Here is a 16,009-nt window from a genome sequence, read left to right on the forward strand (position 1 = left end):
TGCATCGCATTCTCAGGTGTTAAATGAATTTGATCAACAGTCCAGAGTAGACATACCTTTCTTGATAGTCAGAAATTGTTTGTACCTACATTTTCCCCGTGCCCGGCGACCCACCGCTAGATCAAAGCACGCCCTCTGTCTCCGCGACCTGCCTCCCCAAATCATCCACTCCTAGCTAGTGCATGTCACGTGGTGTGTGACGTCATCGGCGGCACGACACAGAGCCACCGTGTCCCGTGCGAATGGGACTCTGATGACCGCACTGAGCCGGCCGTGTTTCCTCACCGTGACGCGGCTCCACTGGGACTCACTGACCAGCCCGTGAGCTCACTCTGAGAGGTGGGAGCCATGGCGGGGGCGGGAGGTGGGTTTCAACACGGTACCATCTCTGACCGGGCGGCCGAGGGCCTCTTGGCGGCGTCAACTGACCTCGTTTGGGCAGACAGCCGCTCAGACTGTCAGCGAGCCTGCGCGTGAAGGTCATGCCCCTTACTTCGGCCGCTGGTCACCCGTGGATGCGTGCTGAGCCTTGCCAGCGACCGGGCGAATCAACATAGACTGTAACAATCGTGCTGAGATCAACAAAACCGTGTCGTCCGAGTCGAGATCAATAAACACCGTACTGCCGACACTTCACAGCGGGATGCCAGCGATCGTGGCGCGTCGTGCAGCGATTTTGGGCGTCGTGAGGCAATTTCGGCGCATCGTGAGGCAGATGGCGCGGAACGGACCCGTTTGGACATTCCGCCGCCCCCGCCCCCGCCCCCGCCGTCTCGGCGGTCACCGCGCACCGTCCATCCGCTTGTGACATGCCGGGCCGTAACTCTTCGTCCGGAGATAAAGCAAACATAAACCCTGTGGGAGCGACACGGCGACCGGCCAATCTGACCTTGGAGGTGCGTTTCCGCAGCGCTAAATCATGCGGCATCATTTAATTATCATATGGGGGAATGTAAATAGGATTTTCCACAGAGGACAGGTCATTGTAACCCAGTGGGCCGGACAGTTTCCTTATTTGACGGCGTAGTTAGTCATATAGCGTTTGTTTCCTGACGGCGCCGTTAAAAATGACCAGAGATACTGCGAATGATGTACTGACATACCAGCCATGATGAGCACACGCTAGTACAAACGATGATGCATATTTGGAAAGCCTGCAAATGTTTTGAATAGCTGCATTACGTGGCTAGTAGTGTTTACGTGAGGGGACTATGAACTCCCGCGTGCAAACTAGGGATACTCCCACGCCTTAGTACATACCTGTCAATAAAGCTGGATGGATGCTATGCCATTGTCTGCAGGGCTGCTCTGGCGCTAAAAATCATGAGCTGCTGTTGACAGGAAAGTATGCACGCTCCTCCCCACCAGTCCTCTACACGATCCACCAGTCACCCTCCCCTTCTTCCTCCCCGGACCCTCCCCTCCTCCCTAAATCTCACCGGCAACTCGACTGTGACCGCCGGCAGGCCGGGCTCCGGCGCTGTCTCCACCGGCGGGAGGCAGGGACTAAACGTCCTGGACTCCTGAAGGTACTCAGTGGCTCTCACTCTCCGTGAATCATGTCTTTGCAGCTTTAGGTCCTTATGAAGTCACATAAGATCAACCAGCTAGCTTTGTGCATAGTGCCCACATCTGTCTCTGTAAAACATATCCCACCAGCCGTCATGGTGTGCTCCTATGTTACCACCGATGAGGCCCGGCCCGACCCGTCCGGGCACGCGTCCAGGATCGACAGTGAGAGTGGCGTCACGCCTCACCGACCGTAACCTACTTGGTCCGTGACTGTGGTGGTCGGATCGCCTTACCGCGCTCACAGGCTGAGCACAGAGCCGCGCCTCTGAGACCGGGGTGAAAATGAGCCGCCGCGAGCCGCCGCGAGACGCAGAGAGATACAGAGAGACGCCCAGGGCTGAGACAGTCGCCTCAGGATGGGATAGCTGCCGACAGAATGAAGGACTGAGAAGGCAGAAGCTGGTTGATCAGCTTGTCGCATACAGCTTGTGATAGTAGAGTAGCAGAGTCAAAGATATGGGACTGTTCGTGTTGTGAGCGTTCATTAGAGGTGGACAATGTCGGAATGGATGATATCTTATGGACAGACGTGTAGTGGCTGCATCTGAAATGAATATTTCATGACAAATACGCACTGAAACTAGCTGCTAGCCTTACATAATGCTCGCTGATAGAGGTGCAATCAACACTGGAGTTCCCGACAGACCAGTATCAACAGTAGCAACACGACCCCCAATAATTCACCGCGGTATCGAGATACAGCCTTGAACAGTCCACACGAGCAGTTTATTACGTCTAGACAAGCTGGTGGGATAACATCTACCGGTAAGTACAGCCACTTCACGGTTTTACAGCGCTGTCAACATAGCATCGTGAGGACACCGGCTGTGTGCATCAGTTTGGGACCACCAACAACACTAAACGTCCTCTGAACCTGAGTTGTAAAAGCCGAAAAACCGGCAGTGCTACTCCAAAGCTCACTGAGGCGCATCTTCTCGGCGGTTTACGTTCACGTCTGTGACCGGTATTTACGTAGTGACGTCTGGAGACGGAGCTGCTGATATGGGGCTGTTGCCGAGCGGACGCAAGGGGCAGTCCCAGTCATTAAACTCGGCGGCGTGAGTGTCACTGTGGAGCCCCGCTGGAGCAGAGGGGCGACAGACGTATCTGGGCCTGCAGTAAGGGTTTCGCCTACGTAAAACATATCACGGCCCGGTACCGCGAATCAAGGGTCAGTTCTGGCATATTGATTACGCTCCATGACAGCTTTGAGGCCTAATTCAATATATTTTGCAGGTCCACAATCCATATTTTTCATGCTTGGGAAATTGTTATAATTTTTTTTTTAACACACATTTTTACATTACGTTATTACAAATTTTTACGTCTCCATTGTTTATTATAGAGCATAGATATGTAAGTTTTGATCATGGCAACGTGCGACGGTGCTTCCCTGAACATCAGCATTACGATATGCTGCACATGAAATAAACATTCAAGGCACCAAACGGATCCCCTAATGCGTTTTGACATCAATTTCAGTGTAAGCAGTTTTTCTCACATTTAATCTGTTTGATGTGACCTTTTGATGCCTGATTATGTGAGCACGGGGTTATTCCTCGTGAGAGCGCCCAGCAACATGTCATCAATTATGCTCAACAAGCTTGCTTACATCAATCAATAACGCCCCAATTGATAATTCATGACACGCGCTGACCTCGCCTGTCGGTGCCACCTGACACTGTGACCTTGACCTCGGTGTCACATGACACCTGCTGGCGGCCCTGGCCACATGACAGCGGAGCCGTGACCTCGGCTGGCGTGGACGCATGACAGCACCGTGCCGGAGCGGCCGTGCAATTTTACCTGTGTGCAGCGCGCCGGCGCTGCTCCGCCATCAAAAGTGAAAGTCTGCTGCGGCCGGCGACCAGCGCCACTCGTCAGTCAGACCCCGCCGCCGCCGCCGCCACCACCGCCACCGCTGCCCCGCAGGCCGCGCTAGGCCGACCCGTCCCTGCGCCGTCCCGCCCCGGCCCGGTCCTCCGCGAGTGACTACAGTGCACAGGTGTGAGGGACCACGGCGCCCGCCGAGAACACCGCGTCCCCAGAGCGGATGGGATCGCCTCGGATCGGCGCTATCCCAGATCCGGCCGCCGCGATCCGCCGCGCGCCGAGCCCGCCCAGGATCGGGGCTGTGCTGAGCGAGGCCGGAATCGGAGGGACTGATTTCTGACACCGCCGACCGCCGGTCGCTGACGGACCACCGCCGCTGACCGCCGAAGGGACGAGGAGCCGGGACCACTGACCTGCGCGGCAGTGACCTCAGAGGACGGAGACCGCCGACCCCGGACCGACCAGGGTCACTGACTGGTGAGTAAACAAGAGATTACGTCTCTGGGAGTGAGCGCGAGGGATAGAGACGGCACCTAGACTGTCAGTCGTAACTTCAGTGTCCCATATGGTGCGCCTCTGTCCTGCGGGCGCCTTGAAAGGTAGGTTTCTACCCCGGCACCTGCCTACTTGACCATACATCCTGCCTTTGTGACTCGGTGACCGCCTCAGGGACAGTCAGGCGATATTCGGGCAGCGTTTGTCCGCAGTCATACGCTTAATTTGAATTACGTATGTAGCTCTCGAGTTTCTCCGCCCGGTGCTGGTTGGAGCACCGCCGCGAAATGGCGGATTACCGAGTCAAATAGTTTCACGCCGAGTAAGCTAGCGAGTGAAAACCCGCCCCCAGACGGGCGGTCCGCCGCCTCAGTGCGTCTCGACGAGTTGCCAGGCTGGTGGGCCACTATTCCGTCACTCCTTTTTTACCCTTCTACCCTTCAGTCGTTTCTCAATGATCATATTGCCAGCTAGATCATCCCTCAATTGTCAATCGCTGCCTTTCTGTCACGAGGACAGGTCATGGAATATGCACCTCCTGGTCTCTCAGGGCCACCCTACCGCTGACGGGCACAGTTCAGGAGTTTCCAGTGTCGTTAGCTCCGGCTTCCATGCAGGGAAGTTCGACCCGCGGAGCGGTCCCGCCGCGCTCACGTTAGGACCACAGGAAAACCGCGCTGAGCGGCCACCGCCGACCGAAACTGTGACGTGCGGCTCTGACGCTCCACGGCACTGCACACGGCCGAGCGGCCGCCATGCAACGCCCAAACACTGCAGATAGCTGGGCCCGATTGTGACGTCACAAAGGTGGCACCTCGCCGGACCGCTGGTCCGAGGGATATGGGGCCACAGGCGGTGACGAAACTGGGCGAGCATGATCGGCGGGTCAGTTTGCCAGGCGTGAGACGTCCGAGGCGATCACGAGCTGGCACGCTTCTGCTCACGATCTGGCACGTTCACGGCGGCTTGTGTAAACGGTCAGCGCAACAAGCCCCAGGCGAATCTCCCGCTAGTTACGCGGTGGATCGGCCACGGGCAGTTCACGGGGGATGACTCGAGTAGCCTCTCACGGCCAAAGTGCTGCAATGGGAGGCCCCGGTTCACCGTGCCAAGTCACGGTCGTGGCGTCACGGAGCCTGGATCAGAAAATCACGACTCACGCGTCACGCGTTACGAGTATCGTGTCACGATCGGAGTGAGGTTCGTGATTCGTGACGTCTCACGGATGGTGACGAGTGACGTGACGTTGAAGCCATCTGGATATCACTGATTGACAGCTCTGGTCTGGAACGGCTGACCACCTCAGCCTGGATGTGGCTAACGGAAAGAAAGTGAGTTTTGGGCAGACCCCATTGTAACCAGACCAATGTGGTTTCGGGTTGCATGACAAGTGGTCAGTGGTCAGAAGAATTATCTGACAATGCACCGTGGTGGTCACACTTCGACTTGCATGTGTACACAGTCCATTCGTTCGTGTTTACTTTCATAGCGGTTACCGAATTCCCAGTGCTCCGCCGGCAGACTACGAGTCTGTTCCACGGTGAGCGCAGTCGTCTTCGACATTTCTCACGGCGCTACCATAGACATTAGACCCTAACGGGGGACGGAGGGCAAACTTGGGCAACATCTCCCCCTTGCCGACCTCTCGGTCCCAGCGGCGCCTGACCTGAGCCGGGGGAAGCGTCCGGCGGCCGCCGACCCGCGCCCGACCGCCTCTGGGACCGGTGGCGGCGGGGGTTGTGAAATCGCGACCCTACACTCGGCCACCTTGACACAGTCGCCTCATCTCCCAGCTGGACGCTAGGCGGGCTGTTCTCAGTACAGAGACGGCTGAGACGGGTTGTGAAATGCGTTTTAAAATGCTCATGTGCGCTCATTGTGGTCGGTATATCGCTTATAAAGTCATTTCATGCAGAATGCATGACATTTATATGAGTCAATTTTGATAAAAACTACCTACAGCTACATAACAATGGTAGCTAGAAATCGAGTGTAATTGCTTTATGGTGGGTATTAGTGGGATTTTCAAATGGGTGAGCCACTGAGCCAGGTGACCTAGATGACCAGTTCGTGCTAACCTCTGACCAGTTGAGTTTAGTGTGATTTTCCTGCTGTCTGTCCCGTTACCTCTAATGAAGTCGGTAACCCCATGGCGACAAAGCCTGTTCTGTAGAGGTGCTAATGAACAGCGAGAAATCGAAGACCAGACAGCTGCTTTTAAATTAACGATCGTATGGTAAATCCATCGTATTCCATGAACGGCATTAACAACCTTGTGATATCTACTCGTGGGCAAAATCTAACATCTAAACTAGTGGTTTCCTAACTCTGTGAATCCAAAAGACACCATCTCCATACTTGTTTTGGAAAATTGACATCGTTTGGGCCCTCTTCACTGTGATGCAATCTCACATCAAATGGATTACCAACGTAACAAAAACTGTCACCCAAGCGAACAGCCTTGACCGCAACGAAAGCGATTCACAGATTTCATATTCTCGTCGGCAGTTAAGCCCTATTTTTAGTCGGATTCGACGGCCGCTTTCCAGCGCACGTGACGCGTCGACCGCTCGGGTAACAATGAACACTCTCACTCTCCGGTGTGGCGGGTATGACTGCCGGCTGGCTTCACAGGCGTCTTATCACTGCCACAATGGGCGATTGGGCGGCGCCAGACGGTCAGGTCACTGGAGCGCCTCTGGGGCCATCCCGTCTCGTCGAGATAGTATGAGATGGGACAGGGACCAGCACCAGAGGATGTTGGGTGCATCGAAAACTCTGGACTCCCATGTAGAGAGGTTTGTTTTTGTTCAGCTGATTATCCCGATTCTTGATTTCCCTTTCAACTGGCAGCTCAGGTTTCTCTTTTATTTTTCTTATGGTGTTCCTCTGTCCGGACGATATCACACTGAACTTTATCCCGGAGTCAGATAAGGCCAATGAGGCTGTCAGACCACATTTCACTCCTGTGGTTGCGTCAATTCAATTCAATTACGGCTGTCTTGTGGTAAGAACTCTTACATTAAGCATCTCGGGGTGTTATTTCAATCGGCCGTCTGCCACCCTTGAGATTCGGCAAGTGGAGGAGACAGGTCTGCCTCGAGAAGACCGTTTACTCTGACCGTTCCGCTGCCAGCCCCACCCACAGTTCGCCACGGTCCGGTTCGGTCTGTGCGGTCTTGTTTTTTCCCCGGTTTCAGTTTTGTGGTCCTGCCTTTATCCTGCCGCAGACCGTTCATGAACTCCACATCTCAACGCCAGCCGACACTCGCAGAGGCGCCAGGTCTATTGTCTGAACGGGTGACCCGTCCGGTCACCCAGGCCACCCCGGCGCCCCGGCTGACCTCTTGTGTAAGGCGCATGATCGGCGGCGACAACTTTCCAGAGCCAAGGCCGTTCGGGCGACCTGACGCCGACCGGCCCCCACCAGCGACCCTGAAACCGCCCAGCGGCCAGCGGCCAGCGGCCAGCGGCCAGCTCGCGGGCGCCGGTTGCCCAATCGGCGCCCGGCCGCCGCCACAGCCGGCCGCTGCAATGCCGTGTTTTTGCAGGTCGGGTCAGCGGTGAGCGGGTAGTCACTGGGCTGGGCGGCGGTCAGGTCCACCGGACGCTAAATGAGCGGATCAGGATTGTAGATTGGCCGACGGACGGATGGGGAAGACGGGTCGCAGAGGCCCAGGAAAGCTGCGCCCACCTGCCGGCTTCCTGGGCAATTGGAGGAAGAACACCAATCAGCTGATCGAGCTCCTCCGTCAGGGAAAGGGTGACCGGAATCGAGCACTTGCCGGCCGGACTGGTTCGGGATTGGCCGTTCTTTCGCCGAAGGTCTACGGATGGAGCGACTGGATAGTTGCCGATCGAGTTGACCAACTCGTTAAGTTGCGGCAGTGGTCGCCGTATGCCAAAGATGAGATGTCCGTGCATGTTGAGCAATGGACCGCGACTGCGTAAGAATTATGTCGCATTACCAAATGCATCGCGGAGTAAATGTTCGCCGATGGCAGCACGACAAGTTAGTCGCCGCCACTTTTGGCATCTGTCCACTCCATTGCAACAGAGTTGCACATGGAACCCGTCCCAAGAAAACTCGTGTTGCTAAACAGCCGTTGGGCTCAAGTGCTGTCATTAGACGTCAGTACCAGGCATTTAATAGCACCCATATCTCACGGAGGACGGATAGTCACTACCTTACCCTCTCAGCAATCAGCACTCGAGTGAGGTATGTAGTGTTTGCACCAATGTATAACGGTTCGTGCTGCTCTCGGCGGGACCGCGGTGGGTGCGTGTAGGCAGGCGGGCGGCCGCTGTCGCCTCCGGGCCGGCCTGGCCCCTGGAGGATGGCCCTGACCATGTCGGGCCGACCGCCGCCCCTGCCCCTCTGCCCGCCCTCCTCGCTCTGTCTGGTGACGCAACGGGCGCGGCTCCCAGCTGGGTGGGTACGGGGGGGGGGGGGCCGACCGACGGCCGGGCTAACGGTGTCAGCGGCCCAGGGGCGCCGGGCAGCCCCGCCCCGCCCTCCGACAGGGTCCCACTGCTCCCACGGCCGCGGGGCGGGTCACTGGCCGACCGGGACACCCCCCCCCCCCGGGACGGAGGATAGGGGACAGAGGTGCGTCAGCTGACCGGAAAGATGAGAGTGAAAACAGCTGACCGCTTTCCTCACGTGGCATCGGATTCCCACGGCCTTGAGACAGGCAAAGCACGAACCAGAAGGGATAATCTGCTCTCGGGAAGGTGCAAAGCCATTGATAGCAGGATTATGACGTGCATTCGTTGCCTAAGAGCATTGGTCAGCTGGAAGAAAGCAGCACAATGCATTAATCCGCCGGCGGCTTTATCAAAGAGAAGTAACCGTCATCAGCGCGGCCTCGTCATGGACGCCGTGGTGCCATCTGTCGCTGACAGGCGGTGATGTAATTTGCACAACGTTCGACAGATGGCAGTGCGCACGCGGTGACCCGTTTCTCCGGGGTCCCGTGTCTCTTTTCTCTGCGGCGCCGTGATTGTCAGTCGAGCCCGCCTGACTCGCTTTCCTTTTCATTCGAGCAGGCGAATATGTCCCCGAGGATTTCTCTATAAGCAATGCCGGCGAGGGTTAACCTGTAGCTGTCTCACCAAAATACGAACTTTTTCTTACATTACGGTATAAAAAGGGCTACTAGGTTCTGTTATTTTTTTAAACGGACATATAAACCCATTCAACAGTGATGCTCTGGTATATCACCTTGTTTAGAACCCCATCGCCGCTTATCTTACAACAATGCTCAGCACAACGTTCAAATACCTGATCTACATATATATGCTGAGGAACACGACGTAAGCTGACGGCAGCCATTGGCTTTACTTTCGAGAATAGGTTGGGCCTGAGATTTAGCTTTCCCGCATTGCACGTGGGTAGACATTGTAATTCATTTATTGTCTCAAACCGTTGGCAATGCCAGCTTATTTCAAGGTGGTATCTTAACAGCGTCACATTGCACTATCATACTGGTTTAGAATAAGATCACTGATAGGTATCGGGCATTCCCTGTCTGAAATGGACTGTAAATGTGCTCTTTTCATGGTTAGCTAGCCAACGCTGGAGAGAATCAATGACTCTGCTGGCGTATGTAATGCATGCGCAAACACGGAAACAGTAGAGTCATAGTCAGCATACATCGATAGAAATATCCATCAGCCACTCGTCTCGTCTCAACTCGGTTCGACCCAACTTTTCTTGTCACCTGACCTGCCCCCCACTTTTCCGGTCCCTGTTGGACATCTACCTCGACAAGGTGTGTGTCAGACCGGATAGAGGACCAAAACCGTGGGCGAGCTGAGACCCGAGCGACCGCGCTAAGCTGTTTACCCTCCGACCGGCTCTCCTTGAGCTGTGAGAAGGCGGAGACTCGTAAAGATCGCCGGCGTTCAAGGATAGGAATTAGTTCGTCAATTCTCTCACGTCGGTGGTGGTTATAATCGGGGGACCGTCAATCATTCATCGCTTATTGTAGTGTTCAGCTGGAGCAGTTTAGCACGTATCGGCAATTTGAGATGAAACGAAACATAACAGCGTGTCGTTTGATAAACGCTTACCATTTAGCTGATCGCCGGGGTGTGTCGTTAACATTTCTGCATTTGTACGTTTGATTATTTCTTTTCTGTAGAGTGCTGGAAGTAGATTTATTGTATGAGGACGATTGTGCAATCCTACAAATGGTGTCCTAGCAGAAACGTTGCCACCAAACTTTTTATTCTTCCAATTTTTATTTGTCGTCTTATGTTCTTGACAGAAAAGCTTGAAACTTGACTGAACACAACCAATAGTAGAAAATTGCATCATGCGTTGTGGATACTACATCCATAACTCATGCTACGGGTGCCCGAAAGTTCCAGTAATTGCGCCACCCTTTCTGGCGAAACTGGAATCAGCCATCTTCCGTTAAACTCGATGACGTTTGGCAAATCCCTTGAGTGTGTGACAGGGATGAAGCTACATCAGCTTAGGTCGTTGTCTACTGTCCACTGTCCAGTGCAGGTGTTTATTGGTTGTGTTACTGGGAGGGGCATTGAGAAGATGACAGCGGAGAGAACTGCTATGCGTGGTGATGAAACCACTACGCGTTTATTGGATGAAGAAATCTTATCGATGAACCGAGAAGGAAATAGTGCTGGTTATGCACTAAACGTGGCATAATTAATTGATTCGTCTGGTTTATAAAAGGCTATAAATATTTTTACTTGCATCACCTGGCCGTTTTGTTGGAATTATGTAAATATTTATATTTAGGTCCTCAAAATAGCTGCAAGCATTAGGAGTTTTCACCAATTTTCTTCCTACTGATTCACATGGAACTGTGAATGCGTGTGTATGCATACATACGTACACATTGCACCCGTCAGCATAAAAGACCATGTGCTTCCGAGTATTTCCAGATCAGCGACTATGTTGTTAGGCAGGGCTCTAGACGCGAGGCGCTATTTTTTGTTCAGTCGACCCATAAATGCATATCAGCTAACTACTTGCATTACATGTTTTCAAATACCGTTCAGGGTGCGGTGTACTGTGCTGCTTCCGGTCTGAAGTCATATCTACTTCAGCCACGCTCACAGCAGACATCACGCAAGAGGGATGGAGCCTGGCATTCTTTAGGCTATTTCGTAGATCAGACATGTCAGCTTTGTAAAACAATGTTTGTGTTAATTTTTCGACTTGGCAACAGTGAATTAAAACATTGGAGCTGTACGACTGTTACGCACGTCATTTGGCGCTAAATTAGTGATGCATTCAGTGGCTCCAAACACGACAGACGCTGGTGTTTCCCGGACCTGCCGGTCCCGGCAGCCACGCTGACTGTCAGACTGTCAGCACGCTCGTCTCGCACCAGCGCAGCGACCGGCGATATGGTAATTCAGCCCTGACCCTGAGTGAGGGAGCCCCGGGTCACAAAACAGCGCATACAGCTCCGCTGGCGCCCGGGGCGGGCCGCAGCTCCTGCCCGGGACTCCGCCTGGGAGTTCCCTGCCGGACCCGCGCTCATCCCGAGCTGGGGCTGAGTTCCGCCCCACGTTGAGTTCAGTCAGAGGGCGGGAAGCACCGCAGAGTCCTCGCCTCGCCCCGATGGCGAGGTGGGCGGGGAGAACGCCAATCAAAGCGCGGACGTTGACTCGCCGGGACGAGTACGGTGGAACTGTATTTAGGGCCTTGGGTGGAACTGGCGGAACCAGTAGATACCGGCGGAAACCGGTATTGTTGGACGAAGATTGAATGAGACTGTCGAAAAGCAGAATGATGAATAACAAGTTAACAGAATCTTCCTAAAAATACCTGGGGATGTACCTACTGAAATTACCGAGCTGATGGGACTAGGGGCGACTATGTATAAGGCATTCGTAATCATTTTTAAATTAAAAAAGGTCAATATCCAGCAGGCATTTTGAGTTGATACGACTGCGGAAGCCCTGGAGCGGGCGTGACTTGCTGTAAGCGAGTACGGGGGAGGCGACCCTGAAATTAGTCGTGGGAACCGTTTGAAGTCAGCCAATCGCCGCCGTCTGTTCGGCAAAGGCGACCTTTACAATCTGATCAGACCACATCCTGCCTGTTCACATCCTGCCGGGAAAATGCAGCGGAAGATACAGCCCGCTCGTCAGCGAGACTGCCGGTCTGTTGACAATCAAACACCCCGATTGGCTGCTATTTCTCTATAACAAGTGACGCCTTGATGACGTCACTGGTCTGCGCTGGTGACGACACCAGTCAGGGTCAAGACACGCGGCGTCGTGCGGCCCTGAGTACGTTAGCACAGGGCGTCTCCTCGCTCTTGGAGAGGGTGTTGAGAGGACAAACAGGCGAGCTGCTGGCGTTCGTCGCGTCTTCTGCGCACGCCGCGCCGCCATGAGAGGGGCTGTGACGCAGGAGAGTTCAGCCACATCCTGGGCATTCCTTGGACTCTGTTGGTGGTTATAGTAAAGGTTGTTTGATTTCGTGTACAAGATCTAATCAACTAATTAGGCGTGATGTGTGTGATAATAAACGCCGTTTTAGAGCGAACAACGCCACTCCCTTACAAAACAACTTCATTCATAGACTGATAAACGAGGAATTTGGCGAGTGTGTCAATGAATTAAACAATGTCAGACCTCTTTCAATAACTCAGCGGCCATTGCCACAAAATGAGTAGATTTTTTACCTGAGAAGAGGTGTGTTGCGTCAGATGAATTGGCTGTCCAACTCGTCGGGTTAATCGGATTCCGTCAGCGCACTGAGCGGGGGGGGGGGGGGGGGGGTGATGGGGGGGAGATGTGGGGAAGACCACACAGGTGCCACTCATATACCACCAGAGGGGTCTGCCGAGCTTGAATCCGTATCTCATCAACATAGACAACGCCGAACATTTGTCCGGCGGTTTAGCACGAAGCGCGATCTGTTGCGTGACTAGTGTCCTACTCTACGTCGCAGTCACCAGTTACTCTTCTGTTCAGCAGTGCAGTCTCCATTCAGTGTTACAGACCTGTCGCCCGCTCGAGTCTCCGCTCTTCCCGCAGTCAACGGCGTTGTCATCAAAGCCAATGACTCCAAGATAACAAGAAACTGGCAATGTAGTGTTCAGGTCCGTTAGTCGTTATTCAATATCCCTTATAAGCTTCCCTCAACTGGGGATCTACGCACATGACCACTAAATCCCCAAGGAACGCGATGGAAAAACCAAAGCTCCTCACTCTAAGCGTGCCTTACTGAACAGGGGAGACCCATAGTACCCCAGCATATCCCTTCACACAATGGGTACGGGAAGATCCCCTACACGCCACGCCCAGGGTCCGTTCTCGCACGGTGGCCGTCTTCCGGGTGGGGGTGCCGTGTCCGGCGGCGGGTGCCGCGCCGTGCCGCCGCGTACCCCGGTGTGTCGCCGGCGGCGGCGGGCCGACCGGCCCGGCTGCTCTGAGCAGCGCCCGGCCGGCCGCTGCCGCTGCCAAGGCCAGGCGGTGACGTCAGGCGCCGACCCTATAAGTATACCCGGCGCGCGGCGACGGCCAGTTGATCGGGCGCGTGAGTCGACTGTGCCGCCGGAGCTGGCCTCTCGGCGCCGCACTTCTGACGTGCTCTCATCTCCGTACGAGGGATCACAGCTCGGACAGCCGACCCGACGATCGGCCGCCGACCGAGCGAGCAGCACGCGCTGATCTGGAACGGAGTTGATGGTGAGTGGCCGCCGCCGAGCGAGCGACGATCGTGGAACTGGAAACACAGGAAAACGCAACAATGGACAATCAGCACCTTTTATTTCCGAGGTTTTTTAAGTAATAAGTGACCAGACACCGTTAGATTGTGAAAAACGTCCCTTACACGGTTTTCGTGGAAGGTAAAACAATGGACACGGTTCCTATTCTATCTTATATTTTAACTAGCTCTCATAATTGATATAATTAAAATGAAGATACAGATGGACCACGAGCTTAGATATCTCACTCAGTCACTCCGTAAATCTCTCATCATCAGCCCAAACCGAGGCCTTAGCGGTGCGGCCCACGCTGGCAGCAGATGTTGTACGTCGTCATCCAATGCCGGCAGCCGAGTCCATTGTTATGGTTTCACTTTCCTCGCCAGAACTCTCTCTGATGTCTGGAGTGCGCCCTGACAGGCGGTGTCGCCGCGCGCACGCCGGAAATTCGTCACGCTGCGATGTTCTGCTCGCCCCAACGCAACAGGACCATTAATTTGCGGAGATGCAGGCGTCTTGATCAAGTGAAATTGTGAAAAAGCATGCAACAACTCACTGGATGTTGCAATCGTTTAGCTTGAAGGAGCAATTTTGATATAATCTTTAGAAACTGGCGCGTATATCGAGCATCAACAGTCATAGTGGCTTCCTCTTTCCTTTCTACCGTTTAATTTGGTTTGTTGATTCATACTTGAATCTTTCTTGTCAGTCTATCTCACCGATTCATCTTGCTCTGGCACTAGTTCCATTCCCGTCTCCAGACCGTTTGAAGTGCAGACCAGTAGCATGCTGGCTGGTAGGCGCGCCTTTCATGAGGTCTGGACGGGATCAAGTGCTCTCTGCCAAAAATGGCAAAGACAGTGCGGTGAACGAGAGTTTTCATGCTGTCGTTTCACGTAGACGGTGCACTGTGCAGACCCAAACATGGTTGCCTAATTGCAATAAAAGTTGTTTTCGATGTAATTATTGAAAAATGCACGAGACAATCAGTTATAGAATACATATCTCAATTCGTGGTCTGGCAACACTCTTGTGTTTGAAACTGGGGTGGTGAGAACCCACACTCTCAAACTGCCTCATTTGTCATCAGCTGCTCATTTTAACAGCCGCTCTGGCTGGTAAGTCACCGTCAGTATCCAGTCTATTTCTGACCAGCTACTGGCCGATCGTCACCCGGTCTTCGCTCAGCCACCGGTCACCGACCGTCGATTGCTCGCTGCGTCCCCGTCAGACCAGCCGCCGGATCGGACCGGATCACCTGTGTCGTGCTGGGACGTCCAGAGTCGTGAGTGAACGGCGGCATATCGGTCCAGCCGTCTGTCTGGCCAGCTGACCGGCTGACCGCTGCCGATCACCGAGTGCTCGGAGTGACAGGAGTGCTCTCTGGGAGTGACAGGAGTGCTCTCTGGGAGTGCTCTGGGAGTACTCAGGTCAGACTAGGCGCCAAGTCGAGTCAGTCAGGTCAAGCATGACGCAATGACTGCCAGAGTCTCCCAGCCATGTGACCGAGCGAGCTCTGATGCTGCCGTTCCAGTCCCACCGCGTGAGAGCCGGTTGGCTCGCTCTCAGGACCGCTGGGGCGAGTTGCACGGCCGCGGCGTGGGTCGCCTGCAATTGGCGGTAGAGAATGGTAGAAGTGCTTACCCATTCCCTGCAGATGGTTTGACTGATGGCTAAAGTATAAGCTAGCTCTTTTGAAATCAATTGTTTTGTCCATAAGTCGGTAGTGCGTAGCCAAATCCAGGCGAAACGGAGTTGGGTTGTTTGAAATGTTTCCTTCCAGCAGGACAAAACCTCTGCTAGAAACCGGAGTGGGCAGGGCCCGTTCCTCCTTTGTCAGACCGACCTGTCGCCCGACCGGCCTCTCTAACGGGTGTCCAGCGTCGATTGCATCGGTTGCGACAAGGCCATCTGGTCACCGTTTAACTGAGACACTGCGAACCGGGATCAGTGCCTGCGAGACCGGGCACGGCGGCAACTGTACAACGGCGCAGATTGCCGATAAAAATAACTGGTTTTTGCTTACTTGCAGACAGATATTCTCAAGGGTCTACATCGGCAGCGTGTAGAAGGAAAATGTATATTTTATATGTATGATTAGGAGGAACGCATTGTCACTGGCTCAACTTCACCAGTTGCATAAAGTCTCGAGACATTCACCTTGATTCTTCTGCGAAACAACTGCATGAGACATTGTTCGATGCGTTTGAACATCTCCACTTTTGAATCACCCGTCTGAATACATCATCTATCCGCCAAAATGTCAGTTTTGCATGGTCGTAACGCTGATGCTTTGTTCGTGCGCCTTTGTCCGCCGGCCAGCCGGCCGGCTCGGTCAGAGAAATGGCGAGATAGCCAATCGGCCGTCAGCCATTAGACCGTGTCGGGAGATCAGCACGGTACAGAGA

The 16,009-nt window shown here is 54.1% G+C and overlaps 1 protein-coding gene across 2 annotated transcripts in view; it reads left to right on the top strand.

Moving 5' to 3' along the window:
• The first annotated feature begins 3,427 nt into the window (after positions 1 to 3,427).
• The window catches only part of LOC122389339 (A disintegrin and metalloproteinase with thrombospondin motifs 1-like), a 62,378-nt gene continuing 49,796 nt past the window's right edge, over positions 3,428 to 16,009 (top strand). The window contains exon 1 of one of the 2 annotated variants that reach the window (XM_043381237.1): positions 3,428 to 3,882. Coding sequence is in view for 1 of the 2 variants with exons in the window: in XM_043381238.1 (XP_043237173.1) it covers positions 13,579 to 13,581 (3 nt within the window). In the remaining variant the exon portion in view is untranslated. Of the gene's footprint in view, positions 3,883 to 13,411; positions 13,582 to 16,009 lie in introns of those variants that run through there. The other variant, XM_043381238.1, reaches the window with a different exon arrangement.

The sequence above is a fragment of the Amphibalanus amphitrite genome, unplaced genomic scaffold (genome assembly GCF_019059575.1).
Source record: "Amphibalanus amphitrite isolate SeventyFive unplaced genomic scaffold, NRLGWU_Aamphi_draft 000354F_arrow, whole genome shotgun sequence".
NCBI classification, from domain to species: Eukaryota; Metazoa; Arthropoda; class Thecostraca; order Balanomorpha; family Balanidae; genus Amphibalanus; species Amphibalanus amphitrite.